The sequence below is a fragment of the Gavialis gangeticus genome, unplaced genomic scaffold (genome assembly GCF_001723915.1).
Source record: "Gavialis gangeticus isolate Ggan-Ray unplaced genomic scaffold, GavGan_comp1, whole genome shotgun sequence".
NCBI classification, from domain to species: domain Eukaryota; kingdom Metazoa; phylum Chordata; order Crocodylia; family Gavialidae; genus Gavialis; species Gavialis gangeticus.
This window is the reverse complement of record NW_017729009.1, coordinates 17,899,623-17,921,349: the sequence shown is the minus strand read 5'-3', so window position 1 is coordinate 17,921,349 and position 21,727 is coordinate 17,899,623. Positions and strand designations below refer to the sequence as shown.

At 42.0% G+C, this 21,727-nt stretch overlaps 1 protein-coding gene across 1 annotated transcript in view; it reads left to right on the top strand.

Annotated features, from left to right (window-relative positions):
- Nucleotides 1–2,017: 2,017 nt before the first annotated feature.
- Nucleotides 2,018–21,727, top strand: part of ZNF831 (zinc finger protein 831) — a 42,860-nt gene continuing 23,150 nt past the window's right edge. Inside the window, exons 1-3 of the mRNA XM_019510168.1 lie at nt 2,018–6,329; nt 7,415–7,566; nt 10,820–10,992. Coding sequence (XP_019365713.1) covers nt 2,052–6,329; nt 7,415–7,566; nt 10,820–10,992 — 4,603 coding nt within the window. The 5' untranslated portion in view covers nt 2,018–2,051. The remainder of the gene's footprint in view (nt 6,330–7,414; nt 7,567–10,819; nt 10,993–21,727) is intronic.

Genomic DNA, 21,727 nt, shown 5'->3' with positions numbered 1-21,727 from the left:
AATACAATGCACATTACAGATTTTACTGTTAACTATGTAATTAAAAATGTGCTTTTTATGACTATTTGTACTAATAAAGTCTAACTGATATTAATAAAGACAAAAGGGATTGTGAACACTGTTGAATAAAAATATTAATGAATACTCACTGCAATATTTCTACTATTTGTTGATTTGTGCTGATATTATTCCTCTCATTCTCCCCAATGTATAATTTAAAAATTGTTTTTATTGCTTTGCAATTTGCTATTAAGATGACAAAACACAAATATGGGCAAATTTATCTGATCCGGGACCCAAAGCTTGAGCAAAAACCAAAATGTATTAGAAAAAATGTCTAATATGTGTGTGTATTACATAAAATAACTTTTGTATAAAAGGTTTTGATATTCCTTAAGGATGACAGATGTTAAAAGAATATAATTGTTAGTTTTGAATTGACTAGTACAGTAGTGTTTTAGTGTGTGTGTGTGTGTGCATGAGCGCACACGTGTGTGTATACACACACGCACGCATGCAAACACACACACATTCAATAAGGAAAATCCCTTCACTGTACGCAAAGACAACCTTGTAAAGCTAGCCTCCTTTTTGCAATTCAACAGCATATCTAATGTGTCTTCTATCTTGTACATGTTTGTAAGTATGGTTAGCAAAATAAATGCACCTTTGAATCATCAGTTTAATTTAGTTTTCGTATTTTCAGTTTTTTATTAGCTTCCAGCAGCATGTTCTGCCTCAGGTCACTTAAACAAGGCCATCCATGCATTATGTGTGGCCACATCTAATATTCAATATTAGCAGAAGCAAGTCTGCAATAACTGATCACATTTCCTAAGTCTGCACCAGCTGTACTTAAAATTAGCAGGTGCTGATTAAACTATAATTCATTCATTGCTTTGTATTGCTTTGCACTATAGAGAAGATCTGGACACTAAGCTTCCTTTTAGAAATGTTTAGATTAGAATCTAAGATGTGTTGTGATTAGAGAGAGACCTAAATGACTGATGTTGGATCTGAACTTTCCCAAAACTATAGGGGAGCTGGTCTCATGCCCCATTCTTCTTAAAATGTCATACAAAATTCTATTGATGTCCTTTCTAAATGCTGTGGGTTACAAACTATATAAAAAGAGCAAACAATACATGGCATATGCAGGCTCTCAGCAAAATAACACTATTTTTTATACTACATGGGCAATGGCATGCAAAATTAATTGGCACTTCTTTAGCACCTTCTTTCTGGAAAATCTCAAAGCCTTTACAACATTTTTGTAAATTGTCATAGCTCCCATGTGAGGTTTGTGAGTAATACCTGTTATAGCACAAGTGAACAAGTGATAGGAATACAATCAAGTGATTCCCAATGTGGTACTCAAATAATAGGCTATAGTACCTCTCTTAAGGCTTCATAAAGCCTGTGCTCTATTTTTCTTCATATGTATATAAACTCTGGCTTATATACATCTGTATATAAGCTCTGGTTAACTCTGGCAGAAACTTGGATGTATATGCAACTGATTTGCTGACAATTGCCCATCCAGACTAACTTGAGTAACAAAAAGATATCAAACTAATTAAAAGTAATGCTACATAATACAGAATTGTACACTGCTCCACATAATTTCCAATATTACTAAAGCGTTTTGATGTTGGTGTAAAGAATATAAGATTTTTAATATTTAGTCACACTTCCTAGTTGCTTTTATGGGAAGTCTTTAGTAGCCTACTTGGTCTATAATCAACTTTTGTGTAATGCTGCTGTGTTATATTAGCCTCCTTCTAGCAAATGAGAGATGACTCCATTTCAGCGGTGAAAAAAGTGGTTCCTTTCTAAATAAGCTTTTGCGTAAAAGGTTTTGATATTCCTTAGGGATGACAGATGTTAAAAATGATATGATTTTTAGCGTTTGAACTGACCAGTCCAGAAGATGTTTGATTTATATGATGTCATAGCTGACTAAAATCAAGGCTTTTTAATATTCAGTGCAAGTATTTGTTTTTTTTCTGGCAGGTAACTGAACATATGCAGAATAGCATAAAACCTTTGAAATGGAGGCACAGAAGCAGCCCTGTTCCATTGTTGCGTTAGCAGACCAACCAGCTCACATCTCGCCTCTTCAGGCATCCCAGAATTCATCAAATCCTAGTCAGAGCCCTGTACTTCTTCAGCAGGAACAAGCCCTGTCTCAGACTATATACCTCAAAGCCCTTACCATACCGCTGTATCATCCTATCCAGTCAGGATGCTATCAGCCAAACAACCAGCTAGCTGCTGGTGGAAGTGGTATAAACCTAGAGAGTAGTAATATGCCTTTAATCCTAAACCCAGTTCTGCATTCAGAGAGGACAGATCAGTCTCAGTCAGTTCCTAAGAAACTGCCAGGACATACTCTGACAATAAACATCATTAGCAGTTTGCCAGTGTTACCACCCAGCTCTTGTCCAAATGCACCTGCTGGAAGCCCAGGGAAATCCAAGAATGCTGGGAAGTACATTTGCAAACACTGTGGACGAGACTGCCTGAAGCCAAGTGTCCTTGAGAAACATATTCGCTCACACACGGGGGAGAGGCCCTTTCCGTGCACCACCTGCGGCATTGCTTTTAAGACTCAAAGTAATCTGTATAAACATCGAAGGACCCAAACACATGTCAACAATACAAGGTTGCCCTCAGAGTCTGACCATGGCACTGTGCTGGAGGAGAACAAGAGGGCAGCGGAGAGCTCTGCAGCACAGGGTGCAAAAGCACACGATAATGCCTGTGAAAGCCCTGGGACAGGGGTTAGAAAAACCACGTCAGAGACTAACACCACAATGGACACTAAGAAACTTCCGCCCAGTATTTCTCTGCCGACACTCAGTGCTTCATCGCTCACAGTGGAATGTCAGAGAGTAAAAACAGATGGTCCCTATAATGCAGGGGGAAGTCAGGGTGCTCCTGAAAGAGAGGCAATGCAAGATCCCCAAAACTTATCTTCACCAGTAGTTTCGCCAGGTAGTAGACACCACAGAAGGAAGATACAGGAACAAAGATCCCCAACAGCAAATAAGCACATTCAATTGCAAAGGCAGCAAGCAACCTATTCAGATAAGCAGTGGGACTGCAAGCCATCTGACTATAAGCTGAAGAAGTGTGAGAGCACTGACTCAGGGTATCTGTCACGCTCGGATAGTACAGAACAGCAGCTGCTGTCCTCAAGTCCTCTGCATAGTCTTTATGAACACAGCACAGAGCTGGAAAACGAAACTGCTTTCAGCAGCCCAAGGGGTGCAGCAGGAAGTGGTGCAAAACTGGATTCAGCTGAGAAAGCAACAGCTTTGATGTTAGAGAAAAAGAAGCTGGAAGAGCATATCTCAAAACTGATATCTCATAACAAAGCTGTGGTGGATGATACCCAATTAGACAATGTTAGGCCCAGAAAAACAGTCCTTTCCAAACAGGGGAGCATTGATCTGCCAATGCCTTACACGTATAAAGACTCCTTCCATTTTGATATCAGATCTCTTGATGCAAACAGGAAAAAGAACCTCTCCCTGTGCTCAGCAAAATCTACCTTTACACCCATGGAAAAATCCAAACCCCTGTTTTTTCACTCAGTTCCCACTCAGTTCTCCACAACAATTGACTGTGTGTCTGTTACACGAAGCAACTCTTTGCCATTCGTAGACAGCACAAAGATCGTGCATGAAAAAGTGAGTAGATCAAAACCACCATCTCTCTCAAAGCAGTCCCTAAATACAAGCGTTTCTAGTTTGTTGCATAGCAACAAGCTTGCTATAAGTTCAGTGGATTTTCCTAACAGCCATCCTCGAGCACTTGTCAGACAAACAGCAGTGGATGACTTGCCACTAAGTAATACAGGTGATAATTATTCCCCCTCCGAGGATGTACAAGGGGCGAAAAAGCCTGGAGCTGGAGGAGATGCAGTCAGTGCAAAGTGTAAGAAATCAAGTCAGAGGAAATTAAAAATGTTCTCTCAGGAAAAATGGCAGATGTATGGTGATGAAACATTTAAGAAAATATACCAAAAAATGAAGAGCAGTCAGGCTGCCAAGAAGCTGAAGCAAAAGGGAAATAAAGCTACAGATGTTACCAGCTTCATTCCTGAGCCAAAGGGGGCAGTCAGTGGTGATGGGGCTATAGATGGCAGGAGCTCCACAAGCAGGAATCTTTCCTCCCCTGTGGCCATTTCTACCCCAAGGATAAGCGCTGCGCAATCAGAAACCCATCCTACCTGTAATCATACACTGCAGAGCGTTTCCTCCGAGGAGAGTGGTGCAGGCAGTTTTACAGAACTAATGGAAACGTCACATTCAATCAAAGCTGGCAAGCAGTGTGTAATAGGCAATACTTCCCAAGAATTTAACACCAGCGAGGCACACCGTCCGGGGAAATATACAGGGGGTAACAACATCTTACCAACCCCAAGCACCGGTCATGAGCTGAGGCAGGCAGCAAGTCAGTTAAGCCCTAAAATATTAGATGATGATCATCTGCAGCTACACAGCAATGAATTGGAAGAGCCACATCCTGTGAGAGACACCAGTGCCCTCGAAGCAGCATGCGAAACTAATTCAAACAGAGATCTGGAAAATCATAGTGGAAGAGAAACTGCTCAGCATGCACAGACACCTTTAAGGGTACAGAGCTGCAACAGTGGTGAATCCTCCCAGGAGCTCCACGAGTTACCATCAGAGAGGAAAAAACTGAAAGTTGATGCAGCGAAGAGCAGAGAAAATGTGTCTTTAAAATCCAGCTCTAGCCCTAATAGTGGAAGTCATGTCATAGGTGAAACAGTGAGTTCGAGAGAACATTATAGTATCCCTGACGCTACTTCCCCTACTTCAATAAAACACTCAGTTAAAGAAAAAGAATTAAGTGCAAGAATTAATGAACCAGTCTACAGAGCTGAAGGCATGCAATGTGAGAAAAAAGTCAAACCCCACAGAGAACCCACGGATAATGTGAATTATCTTATGCATTCAGGAGGGGCCTCAACAACCTCCTTCAGTGAATTTCTGGCACCTGAATTAAAGGGGAATAACTGCATTTCTTTTGCTTTACATAAGCTGACAAATACAGGGATCAAAACATGTCTTGTTACAACAGGACCACTTCAAAGTGGTCATGATGCTGGCATATCTTCCAAAATTCAACACCTGCAGTCTAGTCCAGTAACTCCGCTCCTACAGAAAAATGCATTTTCACCAAAGTATGTCCTTAAATTGCCACAAGACAAGAGCGCTGCAGACCTGAAATTTACACTGAGACCAGAGCAGAAGACTGCACCCTATACTTCTTCGCCAGTCACCTTGACCAAACCTTCTTGCACTGTCGACAGCAGGTCGCTCAGTCCTGATCCTGGCAATCTGGTTTTGTCTCCTTTAGCATTTGAACTGAGGCACCAGGCCAGCAGAGAAGGGCATAGATGGAATGTACAAGCAAACTGGAAGGCACCAATCTTTTGCTTGCCAACCGATCCAGAAAGGACAAATAGCTCAACCAAAGCAGATGACAGCTTTGATAACCAAAGCTCTAGGCAGAAAGAAATTATGGAAGACACTTGGAGAGGAACAGAGAACAAAGATAACGTAAGTGATCAAAGGCAAGTGGAGAAGATGATAAGCACAACTACTTGCTCTGCACAGACTTCAGTGACGAAAGTCTGCTTCGCTTCTATGTATACAGGTAGCTTTTTCATATCTACAGACATCAAAGGAGAAAATCGGGTTTTACGTCATCTTCACTCAGGAAGAAACTCTTTAATAATGACATCAGCAGGCAGAGGGCCAGCTCCTAGCAAGGACAATGAACTGACCATCAAGGGATGGGATGAAGGCAGTAGCTCTTGCTGCGTCCATAAAGACACTTCCCCAAAACTTCAGGACATAGAGCATTCAGCGTGTTCAATGGACAACTTCAATTATTACTGCCATTCCTTTGGCACTTTTTACTGCCACACCCTCAGTCATCATTCGAAAGAACTCTCTACAGAGCCTCAAAATAGTTTGACTTGTTACTCAGGAAACACAAGGATCTCAAACACAAAGGGCTCCTTCCCATCACTAAATGCTGAGCCTCGATTAACTTGGTGTTGTTTAACCAGAAGCCTTCCTTTGCCAGCTGAGCAAAAGGAGAAGGCGGACTCCGCATACTCTTCCTTACACATCTGTAAGAATAATTCTGGCAACGAAGTCACCTTGTCAAAATGTGACATTTCTTTTTTCAGAATGAAAAATGTTAGCAAGACTATGACCTATGGCTTGACAAACAGGAATTTAAAATCTCTGGTTTCCTCCTTTTCACAGGGCCAGCAGATACAGAAGGTAATTTTGTTAATACTGTCCCCTATCACAGCTCAAGGTTATAACTGGCTAAGCATATGTTTAATTAGTAAAGTGGAAGAATAAAGGTTAAGATATATTCTCTTATTACAGCAGGCATGTCAATCCTATTGTACCTACTGTACCAGATTACTGGCCACTTTTAATTAATACACTTCTGACTACTAAAGGAAAAAGTGCCTACATTAGTCTCCCAAAATAGGCATGTGTGGGCACATACAGATGACCAAGGATACAAAATTCAAAAGTGCATGTATAAAGTACACATAGCTACTCAAACTGTGCATAAAACATACATATTTTGCAGCAATAATTACATTTCTGTTGCTTGGAAATTTGACCTGAAAAAATCTGTTTACCGGAGAAGCATGCTTTATCTTATATTTGTACCTGCATTCATTGCAATACACTCTTATATTGCAGCATGTAGTTTCCTGTTTTCATTTTAAAATTATTTTTGTATTATTGTAGCACTTGTGAACCTGAAGCAATCAAAGGCTCATAGTGTTTGGTCATTTACAAAGAAAAGAGACAGACTGTACCAGAGCGTGCTTTTCTTAAGACATGATGTACAAGTGAATGTCTTTCATGAGGATGGATTGGGATCTTAACAGAGACACTTGTGTTTGTAAAGTGTAAAATGTTTTTGAAGGTTTGGGGATTTTTTAGCTGAAGTGAAACTAATACATTTAGCTACATACTGCTACTAGAATAGTTGGAAAAGGAGAATCCAGAAGTATGTATGGGCCTTTTTTTTTTTTTACTATGGGCCTATAAAACAGCAGCTTGTTTTGTGTTCAGTTTTAGTAAATATATTTTTAATTTAGTTAGTTATTTTTACAGTACAGTAATTTCAGTTATACAGCAATGCGAGCAATGGTGTGTTTAAAATAGGCATACTTTTTAAAATCTGGAAGGAATTTACCAGCATGAGATCATAAATGTGCTGTTAAATTTAGAGCCTATACTACTTAACAGCATTCCATAAAACAGCTGATTTCTATAACTCACTCAGAAATTTTCACAGACCTTGCACTTTACAAGCATAATTTTCTTAATCTTCTCAGCAATCCAGTTCAACAGCTGGCAGTGATGATGCATTAGACCATATCTCTGAGCAAAAGAAGAAAGAAATACTTTGCAGAAGAAGGGAAAAGCTCACAACAAACAAATCCAAGAGGAGCCATAAACGAAAAAAAATGAAAATCAACCAAAAATGGTAAGGAATGTGGTTTTCAGCTTTGTTAGTAACAGGCATAATTTCATTGGTACAGTTCAGAGACCAAAAGAGCATCCCTAAAATGCAGCTTAGCCCACGTGCAGGGGAGCTGGACCCACTCCAACAGGTAACAACTATGAAACCAAAAATAATGAGAAAATCACATGGAGCTGGTTGCTGCAGTAATGCAGTGCTGTGCTCTGGGAAAACTTACTACCATTTTAAATATCATTTATTCCATAAGCACTAAGCAGAGCTTTCTAGGCACATCGTAAGTAGGGATCTACTTCATTTGCAGAAAATGCAAAATCCAGGTCTGTCTGCAAAATTAACAAAAAACCCCACCAAATAAAAATAAAATGCTGGCTTCCCAGAGGGAGCCAACAGTCCTCACTGCCAGGAGGGGAGGGCGAAGCTGGTAGGGTGGCACGAAGAACAATAGACAAGAAAGCTGCTACCCATTTGTCCCTCCTCCCCCAGCCGGGGTCTCTCCTTCAATCAGCTCTGAGGGGTGGAGCTGCACGAAGGGCAGCCAGCAATCAAGATGGCAGCCACCCTCTTGTCTATCCTCCCCCCTGGGGCCACTCCACCAATCGGCACTCAGGGGCGGGGCCAGTGTGAAATGACTGTGGAATGAGAACTTTACGCCATGATCAACCCGTGATAATTGTTGAGTTCCCCCTCGATTTAGGTAGACCCGCTAATCAGAAGCGTGTCACTGAAGAGGGAAGCCTTTTCAGTGGGTGCTCACAGTCCTTTGAAGTTTACAATTTGAAGAGGACACAAAGGAATCACCATTTGCTTTTGATTGGGGCGACTAAAACATTGATCCTTTTGTTCTCTCTTGAATTTGAAGTACACCGCAGAGTTACAAAAAACGACACTGTTAATTAGATATGCTAAAAACCTAAAACTCTTGGTTCCAAAATGATACCTTTTATTAGACCAAAATGATAAAAGGTATCATGCGGGAACCAAGAATCTAGTTTTTTGTATGTCTTCATGTCTCAGACCAACATGGCTACCAAGTACACCCCTGACACTATTAATTAGGTCTTATTTGATATTTTCATGTCACTCTTTTTTTTGTTTTGATGGATGTTGCTCACAAAGCCACTGTATGGTCAAAAACTATGCTTGTGTACAATATAATTTAGGTCCAGCTGCACTGAGCCCAATCCATTGCTGTCACAAATGAAGGAAAATCCCTCATCTGGGTCAAGAAAAGAGCTACATAGCCATGTCTACAAGAGATGCTTACTGCGCAGTAGTCATAAGCTACTGCACAGTCAGGATCATGAAACAGCTGTTCATAGGCATGACTGGGCAGTGACTCCAATTACTGTGCAGTCATTTAGTACTTGTTTATACAGGTACTAAAAGACTGCTCAGTAATGATTGCACACTCAGCATCTTGTATAGATGTGGCCTATGTTGTCTTAAAAGAACAGCATTTATTACCAGAGTAAGAAAGGCCTGTTTGCTTTTTTTAAGCCAGATTTAGTTCCAATGTATGTGGGCACAGCTCCAGAGTCTTCAGGGGAGTTATATCTATTTATATTAGGGGTTAAATTTGTTCCTGGAGGGACCAGAATCTCCAGGATAAACTGGAAAAAAGCAGTGTTCAAGACAGAGAGCCCCATTCAAATACAATGCTACTACAGCATCAGTAAATGGACGAGCCAGGGTAAGTGAGGGTAGGTTCGTGTAACTTAAACTGGGGAGGATAGGTAGCAAGAACAGCAATCAACTGAAGCATGTAAGAAGGCGTCCACCACAGCTACAAAGATCTGCCCAAGAGCCCTTATTTGAGGGAAACCAGTCAGATGATAAACTGTTGAGCCCAGAGCTACCAATTTGATTTTTCTCTCAAAAATCTAACCTGGACTATTATTGGGCATGCCCACATCCTGGCCAAATCATTGCTAATGTAAATGCACCTATGGGCTCAATCTTGTGTTGTGTTTGTGCAGTCATGCAAAAACCCACTGAAATCAAATCATTGGGTCCTGTGCCTAGGGACAAGTCTCCAGCACAAAGTGAGGTTAGGGCCTCAGTTCTCACCTCTGTCATCCTGAAGGTAGAAAAAGCCATACTGACTTTAAGAAGAATTTGAATGTGTAGGATCAGGCCCTTGGAGGTGGAATTACCCGCTCTGTAGGTAGAAAGAAGTTCTTTCCCTGGCACCCTCCCGTCCATTTTCAGAAACTCACATGATTTTTTTTCAGTTCCTGTTTATCAGGCAGTTTTCTCTTTCAGAGGAAATGAATTAGTGGTGCAAAGGTTCTCCACAGCACTGTAAATTGTCACGCATGATTTTTTTTCTGATAGGACAGACACACTTCATGACAAACTGTAAGATGCTAAGAAAAGCAACAGAATCATGGTACCTCACTTACATAAAAAGCACAAGGGCTCCCTTCTGATAAATTGAAAAGGAAAGCACAAATTTAAAGCCAAACTGAACATAAATATAAAACTGATTCCATTTTCATAAATTGAAGTTTCAAATTGATGTGACGAAAAATGAATTTGTGGGTCTCTGTGTCCTCACAGCTGTGGACTAGCAGGAACACAGAGCCCAGAAAGGATGTTGTGGGGTTCTTTCTCTCGCTCTCTCTTTTTAATTAATCTTTTCTATTGTTTCATTGCGTAGTTATTTTGGTCTGTGTCAAATGTATTATATGGACAAACAAGCCATTTAAAAAAAAGACTACAAATGCTGTTGACAATAATGGCTGAATCCTCTACCCCTAACTCAGCTGACAGGAATTCTGTGTCCTGCTGTAGCTCTGCAGAGCTGGACCTTAAGTCAACAGAGGAGACTGGACTGTTTGGGATGCCCACTTAAATCACACATGGACATGAGGGAGGGTATTTTAACCCCACAATTTTAAATAAGACTTAATTGTTAAGAAAGTAAAACAAGACCAGAGGGGAAAAAATGAAATGAATGAGTCAAAATGTCTTTAAGAGAGACAAATTTGTACCTACGGCTATCTTTTTGTGGATGGTCATACTGTTGTGCAGATCATACTGGCTTTGAAAAGGAAGTAAGAGGTACATCTGAAGCTAGCATTTGCAGGACAACTGCTGACAGATTCAAACAACAATAAGGTTGTGTCACAAATGACCAACAGCTCAGAAATGTGAAGTCAAAGATAGGCCTGGCTCAACAGAGATTTATGTGCAATTTAAATGAATTTTTTTTCATGTAAAACTACATTTTGGAGCAATATTGTTTACAATGCAGGTACAAAGGCAGCCAAAGGCATGAATATGTTCAGCTGAAGCCTAGCAGGCTAAGCAAGGAACACCGGCTTCCAAACAGGTCACTGGATCCTGTGAAAATGCACCACCTGGCACAAACATATGCTAGCCTCGATCAGTCTGAGAAACACCTGTCTCCTGCATCACACTTCCAAGGTAAGGTTATCTTGTGTATCCTGCAATATTCTTTGATGAATTTTTAATGTTAACTGACTTATCTGATACATGTTTCAAATAGGCCTGCAAAGAAACTTCCCCCTTGTACTATGTTCTTGGAACAATTAAAGCAAACTGTGGTTTTCAAACTGAATGCATATAACAATTTGCAAATATCTATCTATCTATCTGATACATGTATCTTCTGGGTACCCATCTTACCTTGAATATCTGGCTTCAAGCATCTCCCTTATTTTTTGGACAGGCAGAGAAAGGAATCTCTCATTGATGACCTTCCTTTTGTGTGGACAATTAATAATTATGCATGGCTACATTTCATGATATTTAATATTAAACTCTGTAGGTTTAGTTGTGTGTAACAACTTCAGCCTATGGACATTTTATGCTATCAGCTGCCAAAATATACTACAAGAATAACCTTCTATTTTTCTGCCTCATCTTTCACTCACTTTTGTCTGGATATTTGGGCCTATTTTGCATGGAGAAGCAGGGAGTTGAGATTTCAATGTTGGATATCACAACTTTTAAGTTATGATTTGACCCTTTTCTTACTTTGGGCTTTGTTTCTGAGAAGTGATGTGCATTCTTCACTCCTATTTGCCTTGGTGAAAGCTGAGGCTGCCTAGCCTTGAGGTAGTTATGCTTGTAGATCGTCACTGCATAGGCAAGGACCATATTTTCAGTTTATATCAGGGTGGGCAATTATTTAGTCCTGAGGGCCACATAGGGAGTTTTGATGAGCTGTTATGAGCCAGGTGAGCAGCACCCTCCTCCTCCCATGCCCCGCCACATTGGGTCAACACCTTTCCCCCTGGCACTGCTCATGAAAGCTCCTTAGTTTTGCTCTGCACTTGGCTGAGCAGGGAGCAGCATCAGGGAGCAGCACCCAGGAGTGGGCTGGCTGGGTGGTAACGGGGCTGGGATCTTGGGGCTCTGAGAGTGCAGAGTTGGGGCCTAGGGTAGAGCTGTGATCTGCTCCCTGCATGCCCCTATGATGGTCACTGGTTCCATGGGTAGGGGCATGCAAGTTGCAGATAGTAGCTCTACCCCAGGTCCCAGCCCTGCACTGTCACCACCCCGTGATCTCAAGGTCTCCTTGGAGACCGACTGGGACCTGCCCAGGCAGGCTGCATGGCCAGGAGGATGCGATGGGGCTGCTGGTGGGCAGGGAGCTGCACCTAGAAGCAGGATGGGTGAGAGGGGCTGGGATCTTGGGTTTCTAACCATTCAGACAGCAAGACATTTGAATGACTTTTTTTGTCTCTGGAAATTGCTTCAATTTGATGAGAGATTCACAAAATTGAATCCAGGCTTGTGTCATGGACCAAACTGTGGGATGACTGTCTTGTCAGCTCTTTTCTTGACTGATGGAGGGAATGGGGTAGCTCCTGTTACTTACAGGGGGGAAACTGCAACGAACAGGGCACAGGCAGCTGAATACAGGCCAGATACAAGAGGGAAAGCAGCAGACAAATACTGCTGTCTGGGCAGGGAGCTGCTTATTAGAGTAAAGGGGTGCACGTGCAGCCTGGTCATGAGTACTCTACCCAGGGTGAGTTGGGTGTAGGGCAATAGGCAGCATAGGACAAGAGGTTATTATGACTACCTAGCTAAGTAATAGGCTAGTACAGGGGTGGGCAATTGTTTGGGCTGGCAGGGCTGTTAATGGGTTTTGGTGACCTGTGGAGGCCCATACTTCTCTGTCTCTCTCTCCACACCCCCTTCCCCCCCAATCTTTCTCCTCCCTCCCAGGGCTGCGACTAGCACAGAAGCCTGAACACACCTGCAGGTGTAGCACACCCTGTCCACCCCAAGTACAGACCTGGCAGCTGCCAGCCATGTCCACAACTGCCCAAACGTGGCTGACAGCTTCTGGGTCAGGGCTCCAGGAGCAGGGGGGAAGGGGTGGGGTGTCCTACAGTTGTAGGTTATGATTGGCATGGAAGCCTGAACCCACTTGCAGCTGTAGCATCCTCTCTGCCACTCCTGTGCCCAGAGCCCTGACCTGCAAGCTGCCGGTCACATTTGGGTAACTGTGGATGTGGCCGGCCGCTGCCAGATCCAGACTCATCGGAGTGGGGGGGATGTGGTGCTGAAGCTGCAGGCAGGTTCATGAGTCTGCTTCTATGCTGGTTTCAGCCCCACCCACAGCCCAGAGAGAGAGCGAGCTCAGCACACTGGAAGCAGTTCTGACTGCTTGGCATTACATGGCTGCCGGAGTTGCCACCTGCCTGCAGGCTGGATTCATCCACTTGGCACCCAACAACCAGATCCAATCAGTTGGTAGGGCGGATCTGGCTTGCGGGCCGTATTTTCCCTACACTTGGTTTATGAGCTGATAAAGTTACATAAAAAAAATACCTTTTGTTTTCCAAGACATTGCTTGTTTAATGTCATTTCTCTTTCTGACCTGATTTAGGGCTCATTTACATTGCCTGAGGCTGAGCTGGGGTAGACAGCATCTGGAGACAGAGTCTAATTCTTCTCTCTGCTTTTAAACAATTGCTGAAATATGTGCAGATGAGATTGGAATCATGCTGATTGTGTTGTGCATGGACATAAGGGTTCTTGAATGATGAGAAAGCTTTCCAGGAAAGATATTCCTACAACTCAAATTCATCCCTGGTACACTTACTCCTCTTTTGTTGCGACACTGACATTATTTATTACCATATCTTCTCACATACAATGCAACCCAAATTATATTATGTACCTTGTTTCTGGAGGGCAAAATGTAGAAAAATATTTTTTTTTCAGAGTCATGGTCATCTGTGTGTCATAGAGTAAGTCCTCCTGGGAATCGGGCGTCCAAGAAATATGGCACCAGGAAGTTCCTGCTATCAGCTGCCTGATCTAGACTGTCTCCTAGTCCACTTCCTAGACACGCTGTGTTCCCAGAATGGCTTAGTCTGTGTCACACAAGGTTAGGCCGCAGATCGTTGCAAAGGCAATAGCAAGATTGTTAGCTCTTTTTTGTAAGTAGTTATTTATATAAGTATGTACAGTTCCTGTACATAAAGTGTTGTTTCCACATCACAAGCATCATCAAGATGCTACCAGCAGCTCACTTGGTGTGTCAGGTAGAAGCTACAGTGCTCAGCCCATAATTATGGCTGAGACAAGGTTAAAATGTGACTCTGCTGTCTTGACAGCTGCATGGCATGCACAGTATCTCCAGGCTTGCTTCTTTTCCAGTGGAAAAAAAATGGCTTCCTTGCTTAAAACATAGCCATTCATTCTGGGGGGCTGATTTTTTGGGGAAAGTGTGTGTTATACATGAGAAAATACGTTATAGTGTTGCAGGGGAGTCAATGTGTAGCAGGTCATTTCCAAAAAGAAATAAGGCATAATGCTTGTGTAGGTTTTATTTCTATCCTTGTCACCACAGTGTCAGTGTTCTCCACTTCAAAGAGTTTACAATCCAAAAAGTGAAGACATACAAACATCAGAGATTAGAAACAGTGATTCCAGTCACATTTGGCTATGTCTTAGGCTAAATGGACATCAATTAGATTCTGTGTATTCAGGACATCAGAAACAAGTCTTCAAAAAGGATCTAGTTATGATAATGCAAACTTGTGAATGAACTCAGGGTGGGTGTACTAGTACTCTCTTAGTACTCAGCCTTCCCACGGTGCCCAGGGGAAACGTGCACTTCCTGATTTTAATGATTTGCAGTGATCTGACTGTGGCACAACTTTTTTAGGTTACTGAGTTCTGTGTTTCAATTGGGTTATGCTGGAGATACTCTTTGGGAAGCTATTGCTGTTTTGACATCCAGACAGACACTTCTGAAATATTTCCCTGTTTATGGCCTTTGGGACACACCTGAAAATGGGTGGAAAAGTTGTTGGCATCTGCCAGTCTGCTGTCATCGTCTGCTCTTCTTGTTAAGAACCCTATCACTGACTGAACACCCCCTTGGGCAATCCAAGGTTTCTGAGCTGTGCAGGATTCTGTGGCTTGCTTCTCTACTGGTTATCCCTGTACTATAACTAGAGATTCAGAGACGATCGCAGGTTGTCAAAATGTTTGTGCTTATATTTAAAGCTTTCTGCATACTGGTTCCTCATGGTCATGAACATCTCTTGTCCAGTGCTGTTCCTGGTTAATTTTTCTAGGGTTAATTGCATCATTCTTAAATAACTTACTTTAGAACACTCTTATGTTGTATCTGTTAAGTATAAAAAATGCAGGAGGCAAGGATATTTTGGGGGGGGGGTTATTATTTACTGGACCAACCACATGGTTGGGAGAGATTTTAGATAAGCTTTTGGGCACAAAGTGCCCTTCCTCAGGTCACTGATTTAGATTTAAGCTTCTAGGGACAAAGACCCTATTTTTTTATTTTGTTTGTACACTATTTAGTACAATGGCGCCTGCTTGTTGACTGGGGCTCCCAGTGACTACAGCATTAATGTGGTTAACACCACAAAACTAGTTCATGAGGTGTTTCCCCTCATGATATCTTACTGCTTAAAACTTAGGGCCTGATCCAAAGCCCAGTGAAAGTCAATGCAAGTCTTTCTGTCAGCTTTGGATTAGGTACTGCATACACGACTCCTGGATTTTGGCCCATGGAACTGAAATAGGTAAGTTCACACCAACCTTATCATAAGAAATTACAATACAAGCTTTTAACAAGTACAAAAGTGATTCAGATTGACTTTTTCCATAATTGTGATTTTGGCATGTTCTTAAATTCTAAAAAACAGGGAAAACACACTGTAATACTTTTTGGGCACAGCTACATGCGCATTTAAGCAAGACTAAATTTAACGCTCATTAAGTGAATGTGCATTAACCAATTTTGGCAGGTGTCTACACAAGCAGAGATGTGGCACTAAAATTAGTCCCATGTCCCTGCAGCCCTGCCATGTGCCCCTGTGGCCACTGGGAGGAGCTTCAGCCTCTGGCCATATGGGTGCCAGCATTTGATAGCTATGTTGAAGCCAGAGCCAGCTGGCAGCACATGGCAGCCATCTGGGAAACTCTGATCATTGGCCAGCCCCTTCCCTGCCCAGGAGCTGCGTGCCCAGTGCAGGGGCAGCATACGGCAGCTCCCTCCTTGTCCACCCTGCCTCCCCATGCCAGGGCTGCTTCAGCCACTGCCCCTGCCCCTACCTGACCCCCTCCTTCTGCACTCCCCACTTTAGCCTGCCTGCCCTGCTTCCCACACACCCCCTGCCCCCTGCCGACCCCCAGTACCACTCTCAGGACATGCACATGGGTGAAACAAAAAAACAATATTACTCTCACAACACCCACCCCCATCCTTTCTCAAGAAACAGAACTCCCTGCCTCCTCCCCTCTCAACCAACAGAACTTCTCCACCACCCTCTTTACCTACCATCAATAAAAAAAAACTCATTTACAAATGGGAAACTATATACAAGGGGAAAACTATTTACAATATTTTGGGCCTTCAAGTCCAGAGTGACGGGCCATGGGTGGGAGCCTAAGGGGCAGGGCCCCACGGGAGGTGCCCAGCACCCCAACCCTGGGATGTTTCCTGGGGCTGGGCTCAGGCTGGCTCCCTAGTGGAGGGCAGACCTGGCACCAAATTTAGTGCCAGATAATGTCTACATATGTGTTAATGCACATTAACTAATTGTGCCTAAATTTGAGACCTGCATTTGCAAGTATTAAATTTAGGCATGATTAGCCTAAGTTAATGCACATTAAGGGTGCGCACATGTAGACATGCACCCATAATGTCCATTAACTTAGGCTAATGAGCATTATGCATCTCATGTAGATGCGCCCTTTTTCTCTAATATATAATCCTGCTTCAAACAGCTTCATTTCTCAGCTTCTTAAGGAGACCTATCTCCTCCTTAAGGAGACTGTGCAGGAACCCATGCAGATTTGTTTTCCATTTGATGATCACAGCTGAACATCATTCCTGAATTACTGGACAATTGCATACCGATGCATATCCTTGGTGGGTGGACACCTAGTATATGACTCAGTTATAGTTGCAACTCAGCAGAGTTCAACTCCAGGACTATTTAGAGAGAGCACACCTTCTTTACAATAACAAGCCTTCTCAGTTTTAGAACAGAGGAAAAAAACCTATAATGATTTAGGGATAATATAAAACTATCCCTATGATGCTCTGTCCTGGACATACTAGGCAGACTTGAAGAGGCTTAAAAATCTATTAAGATGCCTGGAATAGGGGCAAAATTCTCCAGGTTTTAACTATTAACATCCCTTATTAAAAAGTGACATTTCTTTAAGTGCACATGCAGAAGAAAACAGGAAGAGATAAAGTATGCAGCACAACATCACTAGTTACAAGGGTTTTTCTGTGTCCTCTTTAAAAGGATCTTGCATGAAGCATTTTTGCAACTTTTATATTAATACTGAAAATAGGAGTGGATAAAGCTACAAAAAAAGATTCAAAGGGTCATTTCTGTTCTGATTGGTAAGTAATAACAACAGGAGATGAGACTCTCCTGTGAAACCCCCTTCAGTGCTCCCTGTGTGGAGGTGTGAAGGCCTGGAAAAAGATCAGAAACATTCAGGAAAAAATGTATTTTCCCCAACTTTTTTTTCATGAAAAACTGAAAAAAACCTCTTCTGAAATATTTTCTTTTAGAGTGATAAATGAAATACTTTTTAAGACAAGGTTTTCAAATATTGCTTGTTACAGCTGCTCTTTACTGCCTCAAGATGTTTTGCAATAACTATGTATTATGACAATGTTTTATCTAATCTACTGTATTATATAATCTACAGTATTAGATCATTACAATTCCTTTGTATGCTAGATATAATACCACTCTCAAATCCAAGATGCAATTCTTTCCCCAGAGGGCACTGCCATCTGCACAGGAGGAGGAAGGAAGGTTCCAGGGCCTTTTTTGCTTGTGTATTTCTGCATTGCTTGCAGCCTTCCTTCCTCTGATGACCTTTGATCTAAAGTTTGGTAGAAATTGAATAATATGTCCTCCTCCTAAGTCCTGACTAGGCCCCTCACCCTGGTCACCTCTCCCCTCAAATGACTGGGAGTAGACACTGGCAGCTCCCTGCTACAGGGAAACAAGAAGCTTATCGCCCTTCTTGGTTGTGTGAAGAAGCTGCTGAAGTCCTGTTATGGGTAGCAAAGCCTCAGAGGAAAAAGAAACCTCAAGATTTTGGTGGTGGAATGGAAGCTGCCTCCTCCTGGACCCTGTGACCCTGAGATCCATAGAAGTACCTAACAAACTGCATCTAGCAACACAAAGGAACTGAAAGTAGACTTCTCATTTATTGAAAGGTAAGAGGTCTCTGAGTTCGGTATATTAAACTATATTTTCAGTTAGTATATTTTCATAATTTATGTAATTCATAATAGTGTCCCTACCAATCTGATGCTTTCTGAGCAAGTCACCCTCTCCCCGGAGCCAGCACTGTGCCTAGGCTCCTGGTGGCCCCGGGCAAACTTTTAGTATTGGGTCCCCCTTCACCAGAGATGATAATAATAATAATAACTATTTTTAGGCCCCTTTTCTGTCTGGGCCCCAGGTGGCTGCCCGGTTCGCCCATGCCTGTGTACGGCCCTGCCCATAACTTAGTGCTGAGGTGAGGTCTGAGGAAAGGGTGGTTCACAGTTATCTTACTGAGGAGGGCTCCCCTCCATTGATTACTAAATTTTTCACACGCTGTATCTTAGTGTTTATATATATCACCTAGCTATTCAATTATTTATTTCTTTTTTTCCCTTCAGCAACATGGTGTGACCGTCTTCTAATGTATGGAAGCATTTCAACACTGCAACTGCAAGCCATTCTGAAAGAAACCCCTGTGTTTTACAAATACTGCAATAATGCAATCTGTGCACAAAAAATCAACAAAGCGCTCTGTTTTGCAGTAATTACTGATGGGTGGACAAATCTACAGGGAAAAGGAATCATAAACTTTGTAATAACAACACCTCAATCAGTTTTTTATAAAAGCATTGAAACAGGAGAAAACAGACATAGTGCAAAATATATCAGTAGTAAAATATGTGAAATTCTACAGAAAATTGACAGTCCTGTAGTCAGATTGCTGGCTGACAACACAAGTAATATGAAAGCAGCATGGGAGATCATAATAGACAAACATTCACATATTACTGCAAGAGGATGTGCTTCCTATGGCCTAAACTTGCTCCTAAATGATTTCACGAAGTTGGACAATATGCAAAAGATCTATAATACAGTAAAAGAAGTTATACAATATGTAAAATCTACTCCTATTACAGCTGCAATCTTTAAGAAGAAGGAAGAAAAGAATGGGAAGAATAAAATGGTGACATTCAAACTTTGTAGTAACGCTAGGTGGGGTGGGGTGGTGATCTCATTTGAAAGCTCACTAAAAAAACAAAGAAGCTCTTCAAGAAACAGTTATAACTGAAGATATTAAAACAGCCCGAAGCGTAAGGAACACTGTACTTGATGAGGAAGTCTTCTGGGTCCAGCTGCACGACTCCCGGAGGCTTCTAAAGCCAATTTCTTCAGCAATTACTGCATCTGACTCACTGAGTTTTTGTCAGGCATTCCTTACCTAATAGCCCAGATAAAATCAACTGTTTGACAATGTAAGTATATCTCCACTTACAAGTATTGAAGAAGGAAAAGTGAAAGACTTCACAGGCGGGATTAATTTTGTTGCCAGCCTATTCACGCTGCTACAAATCTTTTGGATCCGCCATTCAAAGGTAGAAATGTTTGTAATGAGAGCATTCCTACTGCGTTTGACCAGATAACAAAACAAGCAACACACTTAGGGCTTGATGTTTGCAAGGTACTTGCAAATGTTGCAGAATACAGAACATGGTCAGGTATTTGGGCCAGGAGTGGACTCTGGGACTCTATCAAGTATAGCTCCTGAAACATGGTGCCAAGGCCTTTGTACAACACACCCTCTGACTCCACTTGCTTCTTGTCTTCTTCATAGATTTAATAGATTGCATAGATGTTAGGGCTGGAAGAGACCTCATGAGATCATCAGGGTCCAGGCCCCTGCCCACACGGCAGCAAGTCAGTTGGGGTCAGATCTCAGGGAAGTCTATTCCAGACTCTGGAGACTCAGACAGTAAAGAAGTTTTTCCTTATGTCCAGTCTAAAATGGTCTTCCAGCAATTTGTGACAATTAGACCTTGTCTTCCCTTGGCGTACCCTCATGAACAGATGTTCTCGCAGTTCCTGATGCACATCCCTGACATACTTATAGGCTGCCACCAAGTCACTCACTTCAGATTCCTCCATCTTCTGCAGCATGCGAGAGAAACTGGTCCATAATTGGAAATATACACACCAAATCAAGGAATAAACTAACCTCTGAAAGAGTAGAGATGCTTGTTTCAATACGTGCAAATCTTTAGTTTTCTGAAGTCCATGATGATAAAAATGAAGGTTCAGATTCAGAATCAGAAAATATTGATATTTCAGAAACTGAGTCTGACTAATTAGTCAAAGAAACTTGCGATGCTAATATTTTCAAGGCTATATTTGATTGTTTAAATGACATACTGGTTTCATGTGCTGAATTTTGGCTCCAGCCTTAAAGGGATGTTTTTTTCTGAGCTCTTTTTCTAAAAATATGAGTTTCTTTTGTTTTTGAAGAGGGCTGACTGTATGGAGGACACTTTCTAATTCCAGGTAATAAAAGCTTCCTTTTGTTTATTACAATGTTGATGGTTTCTATTTTCAACTTTTAGTTTTTTCCTAGTTCTCATGAACTGGCAAAAACTAAGATATGCATAAGTACCTTAGGGTGCAGCAGCTTGTAGCTCCATCTGTAACAGTAATTACAAATAATTATTTTAAATGCCTTAGTTTTATTCAAATTATAATAAGGCATTTATACTTTTACATTTCATAAATATACCAAACATTGCAATTTTATGTGCAATTAAGTTATACATTATATATTTTATGTTCTTAAAGTAGTAAAGTAAATGTAGCTTGATAAGATAATAAATATCATATATATCAAATTTTCCCCAAATTTCCATTTTTTCTGGAAAAAAACATGTTTTTTTTCCATGGCTTCAAAATTTCCAGAAATTTTACATCTCTATCCCCAGCACTCCCAGGCCACCTAGTAAAGCATATCACCTAGTAAAGAATGACTTTGAAATGAGTCAGAAGTCACTGTGGTGTATCATACCTTATATATAGAAACTTCCAATGTTCACTCTATCTGCACTTTGTAGGAACCAGTTTCTTCCCCTGTCTTATTATAATGCAGTTTTCTCTCAATATTTTTGTTATAGTGTCCGTAGCAGGGCACTGGGGTGCCTGCTACTAGTAATAGTGGTGTGGGCTTAGCTGCCAATCTTCAGGGCAGCCCAGGTGAGGGTTGCTGGGGCAACTGATTGGGTCAGCAGACCGCCAGGGGGCAGGGCCGGGCCTTTATAAACAGCCCAGGCCAAAGCCTAGCTGGCAGTTCACCTTGGGCAGCCTGAGGGGTAGGAGTTCTGCTGTGGAGCGGAGCCACCTGAGTGTCTGCAGGTTGAGATGAGATGGAGAGAACCCTGACTGGGAGGCTTTGGCAAGAGAGCTGGGTGGGCCTAGATCTTATGTTATAGCCGGATGGCTCAGTGTTGTGTTACAGCCGATTGGCTTATGGTTCTGTTTAGTTATGGTTATACCGGAGGACCGGGTGAGGCTGTAGGGGTGTGAGGAGGCCTCATTAGGAGCTCCCCAGTGGAGTGGGGGTTCCTGGGTGCCCCAGTCGG